Here is a 20,615-nt window from a genome sequence, read left to right as displayed (position 1 = left end):
AATATCTCTTTGTCATTATATATAAACTAAGAATAAGATAAAACCCACTTCTAATCAAGCATAGAAAAAAGGGTGTTCTTTTTAATTTTTCCATAGTCTCTTCACAATCATGTTTCTTTAATCCTAAACAAAAACCGTCTCTCCCAATTACAATGGGATAAAATGCAAATTAACCCCCCAAAAAATTAAATATAACTTGCTATGTTATACCTCACAGAGGAAAGCAAGGTCGCTCGAGTATGAAGTTGTGGCCAGTAGCAGTCTAAGACTCGAGCAGTGCAAGAAGATGAGCATCTCGGCCGTCAGTTCGACAGAGGCCATTTGGTGGACGAGTAATTGCAACGATCAGGATTGGAGTCCATCCGAGCCACTTGCGGCTATGGGAGTACGGAGACGTGGACGCTTCTCAGCCCTTGCCAGTCATTGCCACTCTCATACCCTTCCAGCCCTCTCTCAAAGGTTTATCTTTTGCGATATCGAACCATTTTTGCTTTTCACTTATATGTTTATTAGTAGACTACATGGCCTGATGGCTTAACTATTCTTCTCTTTTTCTCTCCAATTTAGTGAGCAATCTCGCTTGCCTATATATATATATATATAGAGAGAGAGAGAGAGAGAGAGAGAGAGAAGCAGAAGGCGAAGTGAACCATGGCGGGAGAAGCGGCTATTGGAGCGACGCCCTCGGCCGCCTGCAGAAGTTTGCACGGCTCTCGCCGTGTCCTACCTCTCGCCTCCCATCGCTTCCTCGGGCCCAAATCCTTATTCGCCTCTCGCCTCCGCCACGCCTCCGCATCCGACCTCTTCGGGAACCTTCGCCTGCGGTCGAATTCGCGGCCTCCGTTGGCGCGAGAGTCGAAGGCGAGGCTCTCCGTCGTCGCAATGGCTGCTCCCGAAGGTTAGCGTTTTTGGCCTTGTCCCAACTTCTCTCTCTGATTTCTTTATTGATGGGTTTGTGCTATGTTAGTCTTATATCTTTGTTTGATATTTTTAATAGCGGGAAGTGATTTCATGATGTTTGTGTAAATTACGCAGAATAAGACTGCCGACTAACAAAATTATGGCTTTGATTTAAAAGTAGTACACATTCCTACTTTAGCTCTTATCCAATTTACCGTATTGCTAGCATTTAATTTGTTATATTTTCTCACATAATTTTTCTATGAATTCAAGATCTTTCTAGATGATCTGTAGGACAACTTGGCATCTTAGCTCTACGTTTTAAGTGTACGTGTTACTTGGACATCCTTATTGTTAGTATTGTTATATGTTGTTTTTTTCTCTTTTTTTCAGGCAACATGGTAGATAGGCCACCCTGTTTCATTAGAAACCAAAAGGATTAGCTCTCATCAGAGAACCATCAAAATTTTTATACTTTCGCTGGATACAACAAACACCTTAGTTCACCAATCCAAATCAACATCCTATTTTAAAGACAAGCAAAAACCATCTCCACTAAGGCCTTGAGCTTCCTCCATAAAAAGTAGATTTTGCTAACTAGCTAACCCCCGGAGAAGCATTGTGGCCCACTTGACAGCATGGTCACCTCGCAGACCTGTCCGAGATATTAGAGATGATTTAGCACCCTAGACTAGATCTTCTCACCTATTCCTGGTGTAGTTACAAAAAAATATTCATGTTTCTTTCATACAGAGAATCCAAAGCTATGCTGCCAGAGAACATCCCAAATCTCTCTCTCATTTTTTTTTCCCTTCTCCACTTTTCTCTAGATATTGGCAACAGTAGTAGGTCCCCCTCGAATTTGAAGATACTCCTCAACAAATTCCAAATTGCACATCCCTATTTTCTTTGCCAAGGAACTGATAATACAAATATATCAGGAAGATTAGATGTGATTTTTTTTTTTGCTACCTCCTTTTCTTCTTGAGAGCTGAGATATCAAGAGATATTTGGGCCTATAAGAAGCGTTTGTTTAGCATGCAAGTAATTTAAAATTTAAAATTCATCTTTTGGATGCCAGAATCAAAGCGAGCAATACCGCTGAAGGATTACCGGAACATTGGAATTATGGCTCACATAGATGCTGGGAAAACCACTACCACGGAGCGCATTCTCTATTATACAGGAAGAAATTATAAAATTGGTGAGGTACACGAAGGAACAGCTACTATGGACTGGATGGAGCAGGAGCAAGAAAGAGGGATAACCATAACATCCGCAGCAACTACCACTTTCTGGAACAACCACAGAATTAACATTATTGATACACCTGGTCATGTCGATTTTACACTTGAAGTTGAGCGTGCTCTCAGGGTTCTGGATGGTGCTATATGTCTATTTGACAGTGTTGCTGGGGTGGAACCACAATCTGAAACTGTGTGGAGACAAGCTGATAGATATGGAGTCCCTAGAATATGTTTTGTTAACAAAATGGATCGCCTTGGGGCTAACTTTTTCAGAACTAGGGACATGATAATCACAAACTTGGGTGCTAAACCTCTAGTAGTTCAATTGCCTGTTGGTGCAGAGGACAGCTTCCAAGGAGTAGTTGATCTACTGAAGATGAAAGCTATTATATGGACAGGAGAAGAATTAGGTGCACAATTTGCATATAAAGACATACCTGCTGATCTCCAAGAATTGGCCCAAGAGTACAGAACACTGATGATAGAAACTATTGTTGAATTAGATGATGAAGTTATGGAAAATTATCTCGAAGGAATTGAACCAGATGAGGAAGCTATGAAGAAATTAATCAGGAAAGGCACAACATCCGGCAGCTTTGTTCCAGTTTTATGTGGATCAGCATTTAAAAACAAAGGTGTTCAACCATTGCTCGATTCTGTTGTTGATTTCTTGCCTTCACCACTTGACGTTCCACCAATGAAGGGTTCTGATGCTGACAACCCGGAAATAATCATCGAAAGGCTTGCTAGTGATGACGAACCATTTTCTGGGCTGGCTTTCAAGATCATGAGCGATCCTTTCGTGGGATCACTGACTTTTGTGAGAGTGTACTCTGGGAAGTTAACTGCTGGTTCTTATGTTCTCAATGCAAACAAAGGGAAGAAGGAAAGAATTGGGAGGCTTCTAGAGATGCATGCAAATAGTAGGGAGGATATTAAATTTGCTTTGACAGGTGATATTGTTGCTCTTGCTGGTCTGAAAGATACAATCACAGGTGAAACACTCTCTGATCCAGAGAAACCGATAGTGCTTGAACGTATGGACTTTCCTGATCCTGTTATTAAGGTTGCAATAGAACCAAAGACCAAGGCTGATGTTGATAAAATGGCAGTTGGATTAATTAAGCTTGCGCAGGAAGACCCATCTTTTCACTTTTCTAGGGATGAAGAAATCAACCAAACTGTTATTGAAGGAATGGGGGAACTGCATCTCGAAATCATTGTCGATAGGCTAAAGAGAGAGTACAAGGTTAGTGCGTTAACTTATAATACTCGGTAATTTATTCTATGTGAAAGCATCTCTTTCTTAAATTCATTAGTAAATTGGTGTCACCTTTGTGAGTGCATGTATGATTAGAGGAATCAACATACTTCTTTTTTTCTTTCCTTTCATCTTACAAGGAAGCTATTTTTGTAAATACTGTCAATCTTAAACTTGAAAAGAAAATATCTATCTTCAATATTATATACTTGTGTCACCTGTCACCCCCAAGACTACCTTAGTCACTTTATAATCATTAGATGCTTTTTGAAGTTTGAATAACTAGCTGGATCATTAATGCTAACAAAAAATTTCGAAGAACCCTTTCTATTGCATGATAAAAATATCTGATTTAGATATACACTCATGACACCAAACATAGTGTATATCATGAAACCAAATTTGTACATGATTTCTTGCAACTTAATATCTTTCATTGTCAGGTTGCTAGTTTAATTGGTATATATGAAGCTTCTGTTCATAGTTTCTCATTTTCATCTAATTTTTACTGCATAAACAGGTTGAAGCAAATGTAGGTGCACCGCAGGTCAACTACCGTGAAAGTATTTCAAGAGTCTCAGAGGTGCAATATGTCCACAAAAAACAATCTGGTGGACAAGGACAGTTTGCAGACATCACAGTGAGATTTGAACCCTTGGAGGCAGGAAGCGGGTATGAATTCAAGAGTGAAATAAAGGGTGGGGCAGTGCCAAAAGAGTACATCCCAGGTGTGATGAAAGGGTTGGAAGAATGCATGAGCAATGGTGTTCTTGCTGGTTACCCAGTGGTTGATGTTCGAGCTGTACTAGTAGATGGTTCCTACCATGATGTCGATTCTAGTGTTCTGGCATTTCAACTGGCAGCCCGAGGTGCTTTCCGTGAGGGAGTGAGGAAGGCTGCTCCAAAACTGCTCGAACCAATTATGGAAGTTGAAGTTGTGACTCCTGAAGAGCATTTGGGTGATGTTATTGGGGACCTAAACTCAAGGAGAGGCCAGATCAATAGTTTTGGTGATAAGCCAGGAGGCCTAAAGGTATGAAAAAAAAAGAATATATTTTGTGCAATCCTATCAATCTCCTTTTCATGATCTTTTACATGAGTTCATCTTTCTGGAATTAATCGTCTTCTGATGCTTCCAATATATAGGTGGTTGAAGCTTTAGTACCACTGGCTGAAATGTTCCAGTATGTAAGCACTCTCCGCGGAACAACAAAAGGACGCGCTTCATACACAATGCAGCTTGCGAAATTTGATGTTGTCCCACAACACATCCAAAACCAGATCTCCTCTGCAAAACAAGAATCTGCGACAGCTTGAACCATTCCTTTTGTTTGAATGTTTTGTTAGAATGTTAGTTCATGCAAGTGGATTAATCTGTTAAGGCGGCAATTTGTAGCAATACTGCGTGTCAAAACTAGCAATTTGTGTATCTAAATATTTATTTTAAAGTGTAATAAGGACACCATGTAATCGTAAGTTTTTTTTCCACTTGACATCAACCTGTGAATTGATCTTTTATTTTCCTTATTTAAAATTTCGCCCTCGCGTTTGTTGTGAACTGTCATCCTCATATCCTGTCAAAATGACCAAAGATACGTATTATTTCTGCTATTAAGGAGCCAAAAATTACTTGATTATTAGAACAAATGACAATCGTAATTTTGTATGTGCTCACACACCGAAGCATAACTAAGGAAATCTTCTGGATCTAGGATACTGTATTCATATAAACATGTCTATCGTACACTGGACTGTCTGAAAAGAAAAAGGAGAGAAAAAAAATAACAAATTGAGATAACTGGATCGTTGTAACATTTTCAGCCGAACGAGCAAAGGAAATGGAGCACAAATAGATCGGACAAGACATACAGTCATCAGACCAAAAGGGGGTCCTCATACAGGCGAATTACCTTGGCAACAAAGGCAGAAAAGGACAGTATGGTACGAGATAGGCTCCCTGAGAGAGAAAAGGAATCCATCTTAAAAAGCTGGAGATTGTCTCAAATGAGGTCAAGACATTATTCCCTGGTGAACAATTCCGTGGAGAGGATCCAACTCCCACATCTCCTTGACAAAGGTCTCAGATGTTCATACGGAATGTTCTACCAATTTCCATTTAGATTAATGATCAATCAATCTTAACAGCTGCATGACTATATCCTAGTAAAGCGTCGCTGCACGCTCAGGAAAAGAGTTGTGAGTTGTGACGATAACAAATCGGTTGCAACAGCATGCCCGGTTCAATTAATTATACAAAAATAACTATGCCATTGCCCACTGGACTTTGGAATACTTGGGATACTTACAATATATGCTCTTCCACCATCTCAGAACTATGCAATTGGACTTGCTTCTCTAATTCTACACATAGATATATTTTTTTTTGGGTGTAATTCATGGAGATGTTTTATCGTTCTAAAAATTAGTTGCTCTAAATTAACAGAAATTGCTTACTAAGAAATATTTGTAATCTTCCCAGGAGGAAACAATTTACACTATACCGTATATTTCACCAGACTCAGCATAGTTCAGCCAGCAGAACTAGAAGAATTTAAACGAAAGTAACTCAGAATTAAGACGAACAAAATCATCTAGTACAGTGAGCACAAATGATAGATACACTTACAAGACTTGATGCATATCGAGTTCTCGAGTAGCTATACTTGCAAAATTCAACTACCAAAAGGACAGAAACGCTCTGATGGGTATACCAACTACATCGTTTCAAGGACTCACGAACTGAGATCAGAGCAATTCCAAAATGGCACACATGATAGATACATCCAGGGGCTCTTTTTTATTTTATTTCATCTGGACTATTCCCGCACTAATCAGCTTCTGAATTTTGTGCATCACCTGAGGATTCTTCAAGTGATCCTGAGCAGCCTTGGGATTCTCCTGGAAATCGATCAATATCTGGCCAATATAACATCCAATTATCAGACCTTATCGGAAAAACAGATCATCAGTGCAACCAACAAAGACTAGCACTAATTGGGAATAGATTTAGTCAGTAATAATGTTGGATAATTCTAACGATTACCTGTCGCATGATGGGATCAGATAAAATGTTCTGTATTTCTGGGTCCTGCATAGCCTTTGCCTACAAAATGATCACAAAGTTAAATAAGTCAAATCTGAGAACCTACCATAGAAGAGTACTACTGATACTTGTATCAAGACTGACCTGTCTCTCTTTCAGTTCCTCTGGATTGATCTCCCCTCTGTTGGTCTTGTTAATCTGTTCAACACACCTGCAATTTACCGAGTAAACATTCATTAGACAAAAGGAGAGTTTTAGATAAATGACAAAACAAATATCTTTAACTCATAGGTTCATTACCTCCTAATGCCATCCATTAATTCCTGATTGTTTGGATCAAGTTTCAAGCCCTCCTGGTAAGTTTCTAATGCTTTGTCATATTCTTTCATGAAAAACTGAATTGCACCTTTCCTTGTGTATCCTTTGGAGAAGGTAGGATCCAGCTCAATGCACTTCTCAGCATCCTTGAGGCCTTCAGGCAGGGCTCCAAGCTTCGTGTAGCACGCAGCTCTATTACTATATACCTGTTGATTACCAAGTAGTTCATACTTAACTGTCCAGTAAAAGAAAATTGCTAACAGAGGAGATGAGATATCTTTGGCTCGTCAAACTAAAACAGAAGATGGCATATTCCTAGCTTCTTGGAAGGACATTGCTGTAGTAATTTTTGTTCAGACACACATGTTCAAGAACAGAGACCCAGAAGCCTCTTCTGAGGGGGGGGAGACCCCATAACTTTAATTAAGAGTTCACAAATAATTGAAGTAACAGTACTGCCAGGGAACAGCGAAGATCTAAGTAATTATAACTCCTTAGCTTCAGATTGCCTAAATAGTAGCTTCTTATATTAATAAGATAACCGAATAGCAACTTCCTGTAAAAAGTAGTCCCTTGCCTACTTGTCTTATAAATGGAAGAAGCATAAAACATTACCGTTGGGTCATGTGGATTCCTTAGTAATGCTTTAGTGTAATAGTAGCTTTTTATAGTAATAAAGATAACCGGATAGAAACTTCCTGTACAAGTAGGAGGAAAAGTAGTTCCTTGCCTACTTGTGCCATAAATGGAAGAAGCATTAAGTGATAAAACGTTACCCCTGGGTCATTTGGATTTTGGAATCCTTCGTAGAGCTTCAGTGTAATGTTTAAAAAGAGTAGCTTCTTATATTAATTAAGAAAACTGAATAGCAACTTCCTGTAGATGTAGGAGGAAAGTAGCTCCGAAAGTAGCTCCTTGCCTACTTGTGCCATATAAACGGAAGAAGCATACAACATTACCCTTGGGTCCTTTGGGTTCCTTCGTAGAGCTTCAGTGTAATGTTTAACTGCTTCAGGGTATTTCTGCTGCTTGAAAAACTCATTGCCTGCACATTCAAGGTTGATGGAGTAATGAATTAAGGCCACACAAGGGAACTGTCAAAATCAACCAGAAAGAACATTGAAGATATACAAGTATACATCATATAAATGTGTGAAGTAGATGCATATGGGATAGGTATTCAGTAAAAGCTTTTTCTTTAGCGAAATCGGTTTCCACTGGGCATTCAAAAAGTTTTTTTGTGCGACAAACAAATACTAAAGCCTTGGAATAATCTCAATTGACATAGCCCCAAAACAAAAACTTCATCTTAAAAAAGATGAATGATTTACATTAACTAATATGTTTTTCTCTATTAAATTCCTCAATATTAGTTAGAACGAGCTGCTGTAATATATAGAATAAGAGTTTATATGTCAATTGTTGTCATTAACTGACCAATATGTCTACACTGGAAGAAGAGCAAACATGTCCAAAAGCACTAAATGGAACAAAGTATTGACAGACATTTTCAATGAGATAAATAAGAAAAAGAATATGAAGATGGTGATAAAAAAAGAAAAAGAGACTACCTTTCTCTCGCTCCTCGTCAGCTATTTTTGGATCAAAATATTCCTGTTGCTCTAATTCTTTCTTGGCTCTCTCAGCATCGTTGAGCCTCTTCAGGGTGTCAGGGTTACGATGCTCAGTTAAGGCTTTCTGGAAAGTCTCAATAGCAACGTCATAATCCTTGGAGATTTTAGAAAGCTTCACAAGTGCAGTTCCTTTCCTGGTCAAGGCCCTTGCAACCATTTTGAAGTCAGAACGAAGTTCTCTTCCCCTCTCGACAGCTTTATCACAATCTTTTATACATTCATCATACTGTGCAGAAAAAGAATATTAGCAAGGAAACATGACGGGAAGAAAGCTGAAAAGCTGACAGCAGGAACATCGACCCGCTGCAGTCTTTGCATATACATCCCAATAAACAATGGTCAAATTACAGAAAACATTATAATTGTGCTGATACCAGTCACAAAATTGCATATGAAACTTTATCTAGTAGAATACGATACAGAACACACCATAGAATATAGAGACTCCCGTTTGAATTTAAATGTACTAAAGATGCAGTAAAGTCAAAAAATACTTCTAGCAAACAAATACAATCTCTGATCCCCTTTTTAGACATTGGATTAAGTGTGTAAAATAGAGTGAAACTTTCTAATGTGCAACAAAAACAAGAATACCATAAATCCATTTCCCAACAAACAAAAACTGCAATGTACATGAACAAACAATCTGAAATGTTGTAATAATACATATGATTGTTACTGTGTATCTACAAATTTAATCTGGCAAATAGTCATGTACTAATTGTATGTCAGACATCATTATACACAATTTGAAATCTCCATTGCGATATCTGAAGTATGAATTATGACTAAAATTTAAATGGCGAAACCAATATAAAAGCGAGAAAAAGAGATATGCAGAGTATGATTATACCCATATATTGCACCATTTTCAGTTAGCAGAGAGAAACTTATGTTAATTAATGCAGACAGCTAGCAGCCTATCACCCCTCTTTCACTAATGCATTTTATAACTTGCATTTCCAGCCCCAATGAAGCAGAAACATCATGCCACCTAAAGGACCTGAATGGCAATCTGCTATTAAAAATTTATGAACCACAACGGACCTAAATATCAATTTACACATATATAGAATACAGATACATGGTCTCTAAATGATATAGAATAAGACCAAAATCCTAACATGTCTAAGGTCTTCCATACTTTTCATGTAGTCAAAAACGTAAATCCTACCATCTAAACTAGATGACATACTACTTTAGGTATGACAACACTTTCCTACACACTAATTGACATATACTGTATGACACATTTAGTAGTAGAATTATGAAAATGAAAAACGAATAGAAGAATAATAAAAATCTAACCAATAAGTATAATATAATAAAACCGCATACTGCAAATGAATAAGTTGCAGCAGCAAAAGTAAGAAATTAAGCAGGCACCTTTCCCATCTCCAAGTACACCGCAGCCCTGTTCGTCAAATAGGAGATATCCTCATCATCCAGTTCCATCGCTTTGCTATAGTGCTGTATAGCCGTCTCAAAATCCTTCTTCTTGTATGCCGCATTCCCTGCCTCCTTCTCCTTCTGCGCCTCCGCCTTCTTCTCCCTCGCCTCCTTCTCTTCCCCAGACACATCCATCGGCTCTGGTTCAGGTTCCGGCTTTTTCTCCTCCTTCTTCTCCGGCTCGGCCTTCTTCCCCACCTCCGGCTCCGCCATCTCCCGCTCCATCTCATCCGTCGGCGCCCTCATCTTCACATTCAGCAATACCCCGAGAACCTGCATCATCCTTTGATCGGAAAGATACATATTGATATTGTTAGGGTTCTTCTGCACGTCCCTAAGCATCTGCACGAAATCCGGCTGCTGGAGATAGCCCCTTGTCGTCGGATCGGCTGTCAGCTTCGTCCAAAGCTCCGGACCCTGGAAGATCTTCCCGAAGGGCGATGCCGCCTGTCCCGTTGACGCGCGAGCGGCGCGCCTCGCATCGGCGAGGCCGCCCTTTAGGGCCTCATTAGAGGGATCAAGCTCGAGTCCCTTCTCGTAAGCGGCGATGGCAGCAGGGGCGTCGCCGAGGCCGAGGTGGGCGGCGCCGAGGCGAGAGTATCCCTTGGCCCAATCAGGCTTAAGCTCGACGGTCTTCTCAGCATCGGTAAGGGCATCGGCGTAGCGGTGGAGGGAGGCGAATGCGGCGGAGCGGTTGGAGAAGAGGACGTGGTTGGCAGGAGCCAGGGCAATGGCGTCGGAGAAGTGGCCGACTGCCTCGTCGAAGCGGCCGGCGGAGAAGGCGGCGTTGCCCTTGGCTTTAGCCTCGTCGGCCATCGGGGAAGAGTATAAGAGAAAGCTCTTAAACTAGATCGTAAAACGGAAAACCCTAGATCGCGAAAGAAATTGGAGAAGGAGAAGGGGTTTTAAAGTCGTTATAGGAGAGTTCTAGGCTAAAGGAGACCAAGGAGTTCGATCTCTCTGAGAGCTTCTGGAATGTTCGGGAGTACAAGGATAGATGTGGGTATAAAATTAGGTTGTTCGGGCTTTCTTCCAGCCCAATATGGATAGGGACTCCAAAATAGAAATTGACAAAGTGAGGCCCAATTATTAAATATCTGTTCTTACTGTGGCCCACAGAAATGCCCAATCATCTTCTGGCACGTTTCTTACCCTAAGAGGCCCACAAAGAATATTAAAAAAAAAAACACTCGAAACCTTATTTTATTGTTTGACTAAATATCTTTAACCCCAGATTACGGTTTATCTAACTCTATGAGAAATATATATATATATATATATATATATATATATATATCCACACTTTCTAATCTAACCTCACATTAAATAAAAAATTTCCTTAAGATTTTTTTCTTCTGAAAAATGTAGATGTTGCAACTGTACTTTAAGCAACAATATCTTAGAAGTTAAATAAAAGGGAACTGAAAGTTAAATTTAGTATACTTAGATAACGTTTTGTTACAGACTAATTAGTTTAAATTAATCCAGAGTGTGATATAAAGAAGGGGTTGGATTATACATAACTCAAAAACAGGATGTTATTGCAATAAAAACAAAATCTAAAATTTATCTTGTTGGTTAGCCAACCATTGACACTGCTGGGGATGGAGTTTATTTGGTTGTTATGCTGGGGATACGCTCTGGCTTTCTTTAACACAAATCTATCGTTTATTAAAAAGAATAATAAAAGATATCTTCAGGAACAGAGCAATCCAACCAATGGTTCCTTCTGTTTGTTATCAATCAAATAAACTCAGCATGCAGCAGTTTACTTCAGTTTACCTCCTGGGCTCACCTAATCGTTAAGCGAATTTTACTAAAGTTTAGATAAAACTTAGACTTGAATCCCGGAAATATGCACATGATCGAATGCATGCTTTGCGTTGGTGCAATCTTGCAGCACGAAACGTTACTCGTATTCTTTCCCTCTTTTGTTTCACATTGGAGGAAGAGTTTTGGATTAAACCGAGGATAGCTGTCTTATACGGGCCGAGCACTGGCATTGGTGCGTACCAATTTGAAGCCTTCTAGGTACGCATTTTATTTATCATCGATATAAAATCCATTTATTATTCGGATATCTCTTCCCAATACCTACGGTTAGGTAGGCCAACCTAATAAATGTCATACATGAGACCAAGTTTAAGAGAAGTGGATTTTAGATCGACTCTTCTTGAGTTTGCCTAACATGCACTTTTATTATTCAACTTCTTGCGTTACATGTTGACCTTCTGACCATGGCACTATTGCACCTTCACCTAAACAAGCTAAGTCAATCTATTCTCTCCCTTTAAATTCCACCCAATACTCTCCCTCTTTCTCTCCCTCCTAAAAAAGAAAACCTTTAGCCATGCATATTCCTACCTCCCTCTTACTCATCGCCATTTTGATCTCCTTCCTTTCTCTTCTCTATCCTTCCATCTCCTATCCAGAAGGAGGGGAAGATGACTCCGGCATCGACCGGTGGTGCGAAGCTACGCCGCACCCCGGGCCCTGCCGCTACTACTTGCGCCATGGGCCTTCAGCTGGCCGGGAAAACCTGTACCAGCTCTCCCTGAAGCTCACCGTAAACCTCACCGACCACGCCCAGAGCCACCTCAAGCGCCTCGGAGTGCGGTGCCAGTCCGATGCCGAGCGGAAGGCGTGGCTCGACTGCTGGAGGCTCTACACCAACGCCGCCCTGCAGCTCAACCGCACCCTCCACCGCAGTAGCAACGCCACCTGCAGCCAGCTGGACTCCCAGACGTGGCTCTCTGCCGCGCTCACGAATCTCGAGACGTGCCGGAAGGGGTTCGCGGAGCTCGCCGCGCCCGATGGGTTCGTCGAGCCGGTGTTCCGGTACAACGTCTCCGATCTCATAAGCAACCTCCTCGCCGTCAACAAGAACAACAGTAACACCACCAGTGCCGTGAGCGATGCACCGGGATGGATGCAGCTTGCGAACCGGAGATTACTACAGCTAAAATCGACTCGCGCCAACTTGGTCGTAGCACGAGATGGCTCCGGAAATTTCCGCACCATTAAGGATGCCGTCAACGCCGCTGCGGCGCAGAGGAGGAAAGGGAGGTTTGTGATTTACGTGAAGGCCGGGGTGTATAACGAAAATGTGCAGGTGGTTAGTAGCTTTAATGATCTGACCCTCATCGGCGACGGCATCGGGAAGACGGTAATCACCGGGAGCCGCAGCGTCGCGAATGGCTACACCACTTTTAGCTCCCCGACTTTCAGTAAGATATTAAAATAAATAATCTCCTCTCTTTCTGTTTAGATATAATAGCGGATAGCGTGAGCAAACATTTGTTACATGTAGGTGTATTTGGAGATGGATTCATAGCCACCGGAATCACGTTTCGCAACACGTTCGGGCCGGGATCGCAGGCGGTGGCGCTGCTCTCCGGCTCCGATCGATCCATCTTCTACCGTTGTAGCATCGAAGGCTACCAAGACACACTCTGTGTCTTCTCCCAAAGGCAATTCTATAGGGAATGTGATATCTACGGGACCATAGACTTCATCTTTGGCAACGCAGCGGCGGTGATCCAGAACTGCAACATTTATGCCAGGAAACCGAGACACGGCGAGTCTAATGTGATCACTGCCCAAGGTCGCAGTGACCCGAACCAGAACACTGGGATAGTGATCCACTCGAGTAGGATTAGAGCTACGCCCGAGTACTGGCTAGTTCATCGGACGGTGAAGACCTACCTTGGTAGGCCATGGATGCAGTACTCAAGAACAGTATACATTAGGAACTATATTGACAGCATTATTGATCCGGTCGGGTGGTTGCCGTTCAACGGCAACTTCGCGCTCAGCACGTTGTTCTACGCCGAGTATGGCAACTCTGGGCCGGGGTCGAGGTTGTCGATGCGGGTGCGGTGGCCGGGGTACCATATCATCGCGCGGCCGTTGTACGTTAGGCAATTCAGCGTCGGAAGGTTCATTGCCGGCGGCACCTGGATACGGTCGACCGGCGTGCCGTACAAATTAGGGCTATAATTAGAGCTAGCTTAAGGAGAGAAAAAAAAAAAAAAAGTTTAATTGATTAGTGTCTGTACTATTGTTGGCATTCTTATTTCATACTCTAGTTGATTATAATCTTATAATCATTTGATTTCTTGCAAGGTTAAAGTTCCCTTTTCTCTGCACTTCAGTAGCATGTTACACAAACTCTTGTCGTTGATGTGAAGGCATGCAAGCCATTAGAATTCCAAAAAGTTTGTTCGTTTGCGTTACAGAGAAACTAAATTAAACACCATATTAATTTGCAGAATAGTTATTATATTCTAAACAAAGTATAGATATTTAGGATCAAATCTACCAAGCAGCTTAATTATCCAGCTACCATTGTAACTGTTCCATTACCGGCTCTGCCAATAACTAATGGCGCCGCACTACCCGGTAGGAATAGGAAGAGCAATCAAGTTAGCATAATGTTGACACAGACCCAATGATTAATTCTTACTATAAATTCTTTTAAAGACGGAATTTAATATCAATATATATATATACATATTGTACAGCTAACGTAGAGACTTAAAAAAGAGGAGAAGAAATTTAGAAGGAATTCAAACATCGGTATTTTATTTATTTGGGGGTCCGAATTCAAAGGCTTGGTTTAGAATCTTCTTCGCACGAACGTCAAAGTCCGCGATTGATCTCGAGCGCGGCAAACGGCGGGAAGGGATTGGTTGGTCATTAATTAAGGAAGGCATTTAAAGATTAATGAAATAATAAAAATGAGCAATCGGTGACTCCGACTGCTGCGCCGGATCCGATTCTTCCGGGTCCATAATTCTCTGTTTCGTGACCCGAGCCCGGATCCGATGTGCCAGCTGTTCAATTGAACGAACTAACGCGAATACCAATATGGCAACACCAAACTTCCAATTCTTATTACACGTTAACTACTATCCAAAGCTATAGTATGCATTACGGAATAAAATTTTCATTTACTATTTTACTAAGAGTAAAATCTTATGAATAATTCTTTCATTCATTATCCATTATATTTTTTTGTTAAAATAGATTGAAGATATTAGACAAGTAAGAGAGTAAGTATTGATAGAAATTAAGAGACTAGATAATACTAAACTCATATGTGGATTCATACTTTTGGAATACATATATTAGATGTATAATAAGATTTAAAATTATATCCTCATTAACTAGATATAGATCAGCACGAATCATATAAATTGATTTCAAACATGCATTCCGATATTTGTCAAATAGAAAACTAACTATAGTTTTATAATAATAATAATAATAATAATAATAATAAAGTGAACTTCACCCAAGAAAGAGAGAACACAAACCTTAGAAATCACATTTGTCACATTTACCAAATTGAATTCATTATCATTAATAGTCTTCCTCTTCTCTCTGGCACCTATATTAATGGGACTACACAAGGAGATGGTCATTAGGATCTGAATCCATCCACTTAACACGAGAGTTTGGATATACTAGTGAAATGTTACTTGATTATCTAAATCTGGATTCGAACATTTTGTAAAATTTATATCCGTATTCAGATCCGAATCAGATAGCAATATTGCTACTATATCTAAACCCATGTAGATATGATTTCAAGTCTTTATTTCTTTTCACCTAATATTAGAGTATAAAAATCACAAATCTATGCACACATGATTTAGGTGACAATTTATAAATGGAAGGTAACAAAAGAAAAAAAAAACTAATAGCATAACAGGTCTATGTAATTAAAAAAAATTACGAGGGAGGGGTGTATGTGAAAATGATCTATAATTTAGGATCTAATAGAGAATTATTAAATAACACACTATTATTATTATTATTATTTTAATTAATACCTTATCTTCAAAAAATTTGTAAATATATCTCTCACTTTTTTTTCTGTTATTTTCATATAACCCTCTACTTTTACGTTATCTAACTATCACTAACCCTAATTTATAATTTATGTAATTCTATTAACTAAATTATTAAAATACTCTAAAAAATATTCTAATTTTGACTCACCTTTTTTAAGTCATCCCATTCTAGGTCACTTCTATCCAAAAAAAACAAAAAACTCTTCCTAGATCTAATCATTCTATCATATTCAGATTAATTTAGATATTTTATAAATTATAGAGTATTTCTTGGTTTATATCTTTTAATATAAAAATATTTGGATTTAGTAAACTCGTCGTATAAAATTTATAGGAAAAAAGGGTTGAATTACAAATTTTCTAAGGCATGATCTTAATAAAAAAAATATAAAAAGTATAAGGTGTTATACATATACACACATATATACGGGAGAAAAATATCCAATAAAGAACAATTTATATCCACCAAACTAAATTTCATTTTCTTTTCTTAGAGAAAGAAAGCACGTAGACAAGAGATGTTATTTGTATTAGTCAGATATTTCATAAGCTTGATACATAAGAAAAATAAGAGAGAGTTTGAACGAGCACCCACTACTTGGGGACAAGAATAATATAATAGAAAGATGCATAGTATTAAGTCTAAAGGGCACATAGAAATATAGGAAAAAAAAATACTGCCTAAATCACTAAATCATCATAAAACAACAAATTTTTGGCAAACCTACACACACAAAAAAGAAGAAGAGGAAGGTGTTCCGTTGATTAATCCAACAAGCCTAGACCATGTCGATCCAATGGTGGCTCCTAGGGTTCGACGAGGGAGGGGGTTCGTAGGAGGGGAGGGGAATGGCAACTACAAAGAGAAGAGGAGCGATGACGGTGTAGAATGAGGAATTAGAGAGGAAGTGGCAGAGAAAGAAGAGAAGGGAAGAAGACACTAAGGGAGGAGGAAATTATCCTCTTAGTATAGGAAGGAATATCTCTCCCACTTTTAACCAAAATTGTTAGGGGAGCGGAGAGGAAAAAAACTACGGGGCATCGCCATCAATGGAGAGAATCACAAGGAGAGAAAAATATTTGAAACCCTAGGAGAGCTTCTAGCTAGGGCTGGTATATTATATTATGCACCCAATTGAGTAGAAGACATCCAAATCAACTTACATATCTATAAAAAAAAACTCATCTACAACCAACACACATTTATCTAACTTTGGCTTGAAGAAGACTCTTCGACAACCAACACCCAGTCTCAGTTCACTTCTTATCAATATGAGGAAGTTGTCATCCCAACGTCTTACTATGTTCCTATTTATGTTTTTTTTTCAAAGATTCACATATTCATATCTATATTCAAGAATTCGCTTTTAGATCTCTTGGACAATATTTTTATGACATGATCTTGATAATTGAGATACAGTGAACTCAACAGTGACATTCATTAACTCTTCTTTTCAATGACTTCGTGACACCTTAGGGACCTATAAAAAATTTGTGGATATTTTTTTCTCTATTATATTTCTAAAAATTACCCCCGATTTTATTTAACCTGATAGAATAAAATCACATAAGGGAATTTATAATTGAAAACAAATACAGTAACTAAGATAAATTATGCCTTGAGTACAATTACTCTTTGTTTTCCCTATATAATAATTGAGAAGAGAATACGTCGATTTGGATACTCGAAAAAAGTGTTTTAATCAGCAATAAACAGAAATTGAGGGTTTACAATAGAAAATATCCAAATTTAGTGGGCATGGAAGTTTTTGTAGGAATTATTGTTTCGATAAACCGAGATTGTCAATTTCAGGATATGTTTCATAAATAAATGAAAGGATAGTGAAGCTCATCTAACAATATTTAATGAGAGGTGTATGAGATAGGGAAGTGTCTCTATTTGTTTATGATCACTTTAAATGCTTTGTTAATTGGTGGCAATACTTTGCAAACTTAAAAGCAAATTGTAGGCCAGGTATCTGATAGGAAAGCTACTGGATTAATGCAAAAGAAGAAGAAAAAAAGGTTAACTCCAGAAGACTACTGCTTACAAAGAAATCATGCTGATTGCTAGATGAATTCCTCTGAGGCGATGATAGCCATGTTCAGGTAGTAATTCGCAGCTTCTTCGGCACAAATCTGATCGAATATCGACAAAAATAAGCCGGCCATAAAGCTTTAGAGCGAAATTTTCATCAGATTAGACTGGAAAAATCGGGCCTATTGTTAATGAAAGATGAATACAAAAGGCTTGCTTTAGCCCAAGTATGTCAGTAACTGCATCTGCTTGCGTACAGTGGCTCTTTTCATGTCTCATGGTGGCAGAATTCAGTCATTTAGAGAAGGCATCAGATACTGGCTAGCCTGCATTCACGAATCACATACTCTTAATCTAGAGACATAAAGAGGAGAAGAACAAAAAAATAAAGGAAATGAGGACATGAGAAGGGATAAGAACTTGCATGCTCTTTTGAGAAAAGAAATGAAGACCACAATGAGGGCCAGTCCTGCCAAGATGCCAACTATTATTGCCACAGTTCTTCCAATGTCATCATCTGAATAATCTATACCACATCGAGCAACAATAAAAGAAAAGGATCCAATTAGTTTGATGAGGTTTTGTTATCCTTTAAGAATATATTTCATATCAGTTCGCCAAGCAGTGGTGGTCTTGGTGGGTCTACTGTGCTTCAATATGCGCACTTGCTTTTTTAGTTAGACAGTACATTCTGTAGTTTATTTTTGTGGCTAGTAGCAAAAGGAATCATATTCTTAATGTGGATAGGGTATGGAGATTAGAGTGCCAATACTATATATATTATGTGTGATGATGGGAGTTCTGAAAAGTGGCATATTGATCTTTCTTTGTGTAATAAAGAATGCCAAAACAAACATAAACTTTAAAGTTTTAGGACAGCGGCGCATGTTGGCAAAATTTGAATTCAAAAGATGGGTGGATCCAAGAACTAGCTAAAAGACTATGCAATATCTACAGTCAATTAATCAATAAGATTTTAGTTAACGATTTAAACGCACTTCATTTAGATGATATGGTTCTAGACTATTTTATTCCGGAAGGAACTTATCCTTCCGAGTTATCAAAAAGTTATATTTGAGGAATATATTCTCATATTTTAGGGTACTATACCGGCTCTTATGCCGAAGTGCTCTCAAATTAAGCTGCAATAGTCATCCTATTAGCCCATTGAATATGAACCGAGCATCAACAAATTTCACATCGCCTCTATATTTAAATAGTGTTGGTGTCCTTCAAGATTAGATTTTTTTTCAGAGACCAAGTGATGGACAAAGTTAAATAATTGAAATAGAAAAATAATGAAATTATTGGTATTATGTACTAATAAATGCATGCAAGTGATGTGCTACTAACCTCCAGTAGAGCGGAAGTAATAGCCGGAAGCCCAATACCTGGCGTAGCACTGGGCCAAGTAGACGTCAGCGGCCATCGCGGAGCCGCACGAATTCTTCAGCTGCCCGACCGCCTGCCCGAGACACGCGGTGCAGTCGGAGCCGCCCAGGTCGCCGACGCACTGCGCGTACCCCTGCACGGACCCGGAGCTGCTCACCCGAAACCCGACTCCGCTTCCCAGATCCGCTAACACGTCGTCCCGCCGCCGCAAGAACTCCACGTCGTTGCTCGTGCTCGTGCTGCACTTCCGGAAAGCGAGGCCGGTGTCCGGCTTCCCGAGGAAGTCGCTGTCGGCGTATCGCACGAAGCAGCCGTCGAGCTGGAGGGAGGCAGCGTAGGCGTCCGGGCAGACGAGGTTGAGCTGCCCGACGGCGCTCTGGACGCACGTGGCGCAGTCCTGGGCGCCGAGGTCACTGCGGCATTGGTACAGGCCGTAGACGGCGGAGCCGGGACCGGCGCCCGCGTTGGCGTTGGCGTTGGAGGAGAAGCTGTTGTAGGTGGACTGTGAAGATGCGGAAACGATGGAGGAGAGGAGGGAGTTGAGGTTGGTTTGGAAGGGGGAGTTGGGTTGGAACTTGGAAGGGGAGCAACCTGCGTAGATGAAGGTGGAGGCCGCCGTGGTTTCTTTGGCTTGGTGGCAGAGGAGGGAAGTGGTGAGGTAGAGGAAGACGAACAAGGATGGAGGGAAGTGGAGTCCTTTCTTGGGAAGTGGCATTGTGATCGAGTATTAACTATTAAGATGTGAGGAAGAGAGTCTCGCTGCTTTTGTATGGTGGGAATGTCATAATTCTTCCCTCTGTCTCTGTAGTCTAAAAGTCAATTATTTTGTCTGTATACTCTTCATATTTATACAAGTTGAGGGTTATGTAACCAAATAAAGGTTCTCACAGGGATGTTTCAGCAAAAACTCCAACAAAAAATAAAAAATCTCTAATTTTCATGGACTGGCATGTAAAGTTTTCCCTTCCATAATTGCTGCCTTGCGGTCAGGTAGACAGGTAGTACCTTAGACTTGGCTTCTTTATGAAAAATTCCAGATCGTCTTTTACCGTAGTAGTCAAGGAGGACCTTGATAGATAGACAATGGCAGTGAATCTTATTATTAAAGGCGAAAGGGCCATTACAGCGTAAGTAAGAATCACGCTTTATGTCAATCCATTGGATATTTGGTCGCCCAAATTCAAATTAGAGGGAGGTGAATAGTTGCAAAATGTATGTTGCCCCCCTTCTTGGAGGGGAAATTATTGTTCGTGCCTTCCAATGAAAGTAGATCGTTTGGTGCTCTCGTTGTTTCGATCGACTCTTTTTTTTTTTTTTTTGTGGCTTTTGGACCACATAGCAAACAGTCAAGTGGATAAGACTGCACGCTTGTCTACTGCCTTTTATTTCTCCTAAATTAAAAGTTTCATGGGGTTTTTTTTTTCTTTTCTTTTCTTACGGGGCACAAGCATGTAAATTTAATTAGTTAGTTTTAT

At 39.8% G+C, this 20,615-nt stretch overlaps 4 protein-coding genes across 6 annotated transcripts; 2 read left to right on the top strand and 2 right to left on the bottom strand.

The window, feature by feature from the left end:
• Positions 1–508: 508 nt before the first annotated feature.
• LOC140785159 (elongation factor G-2, chloroplastic-like) lies at positions 509–4,966 on the top strand. Its single transcript, XM_073132919.1, has 4 exons — positions 509–898; positions 1,982–3,396; positions 3,929–4,441; positions 4,555–4,966. Exons 1-4 carry the CDS (start codon positions 652–654, stop codon positions 4,723–4,725), a joined length of 2,346 nt encoding a protein of 781 aa, XP_072989020.1. The 5' UTR covers positions 509–651; the 3' UTR covers positions 4,726–4,966.
• Positions 4,967–5,958: 992 nt separating this feature from the next.
• On the bottom strand, positions 5,959–10,833 carry LOC140785160 (hsp70-Hsp90 organizing protein-like). Its single transcript, XM_073132921.1, has 7 exons — positions 9,790–10,833; positions 8,341–8,629; positions 7,729–7,814; positions 6,752–6,975; positions 6,596–6,662; positions 6,452–6,511; positions 5,959–6,324 (listed from the first exon to the last, which is right to left on the bottom strand). Exons 1-7 carry the CDS (start codon positions 10,666–10,668, stop codon positions 6,211–6,213), a joined length of 1,719 nt encoding a protein of 572 aa, XP_072989022.1. The 5' UTR covers positions 10,669–10,833; the 3' UTR covers positions 5,959–6,210.
• Positions 10,834–12,174: 1,341 nt separating this feature from the next.
• On the top strand, positions 12,175–14,069 carry LOC140784687 (pectinesterase-like). The gene is made up of 2 exons (XM_073132211.1): positions 12,175–13,079; positions 13,163–14,069. Exons 1-2 carry the CDS (start codon positions 12,203–12,205, stop codon positions 13,849–13,851), a joined length of 1,566 nt encoding a protein of 521 aa, XP_072988312.1. The 5' UTR covers positions 12,175–12,202; the 3' UTR covers positions 13,852–14,069.
• A 3,524-nt stretch (positions 14,070–17,593) lies between these two features.
• LOC140784490 (plasmodesmata-located protein 8) lies at positions 17,594–20,064 on the bottom strand. 3 transcript variants are annotated; one of them, XM_073131938.1, is made up of 3 exons: positions 19,102–20,064; positions 18,173–18,274; positions 17,594–18,074 (listed from the first exon to the last, which is right to left on the bottom strand). In XM_073131938.1, the coding sequence occupies exons 1-3, from the start codon at positions 19,853–19,855 to the stop codon at positions 18,070–18,072; spliced, it is 861 nt and encodes a 286-aa protein (XP_072988039.1). In that variant the 5' UTR covers positions 19,856–20,064; the 3' UTR covers positions 17,594–18,069. The 3 variants fall into 3 exon arrangements, with proteins under 3 accessions (XP_072988039.1, XP_072988040.1, XP_072988041.1); XM_073131939.1 differs by having other exon boundaries at positions 18,173–18,217; positions 19,102–19,934; XM_073131940.1 differs by lacking the exon at positions 18,173–18,274.
• Between the last annotated feature and the right edge of the window lie 551 nt (positions 20,065–20,615).

This window comes from Typha latifolia, chromosome 3 (assembly GCF_019914945.1).
Source record: "Typha latifolia isolate L0001 chromosome 3, TyphaL0001v2, whole genome shotgun sequence".
In the NCBI taxonomy this organism is placed as follows: domain Eukaryota; kingdom Viridiplantae; phylum Streptophyta; class Magnoliopsida; order Poales; family Typhaceae; genus Typha; species Typha latifolia.
This window is presented reverse-complemented; position numbering and strand designations above follow the sequence as displayed.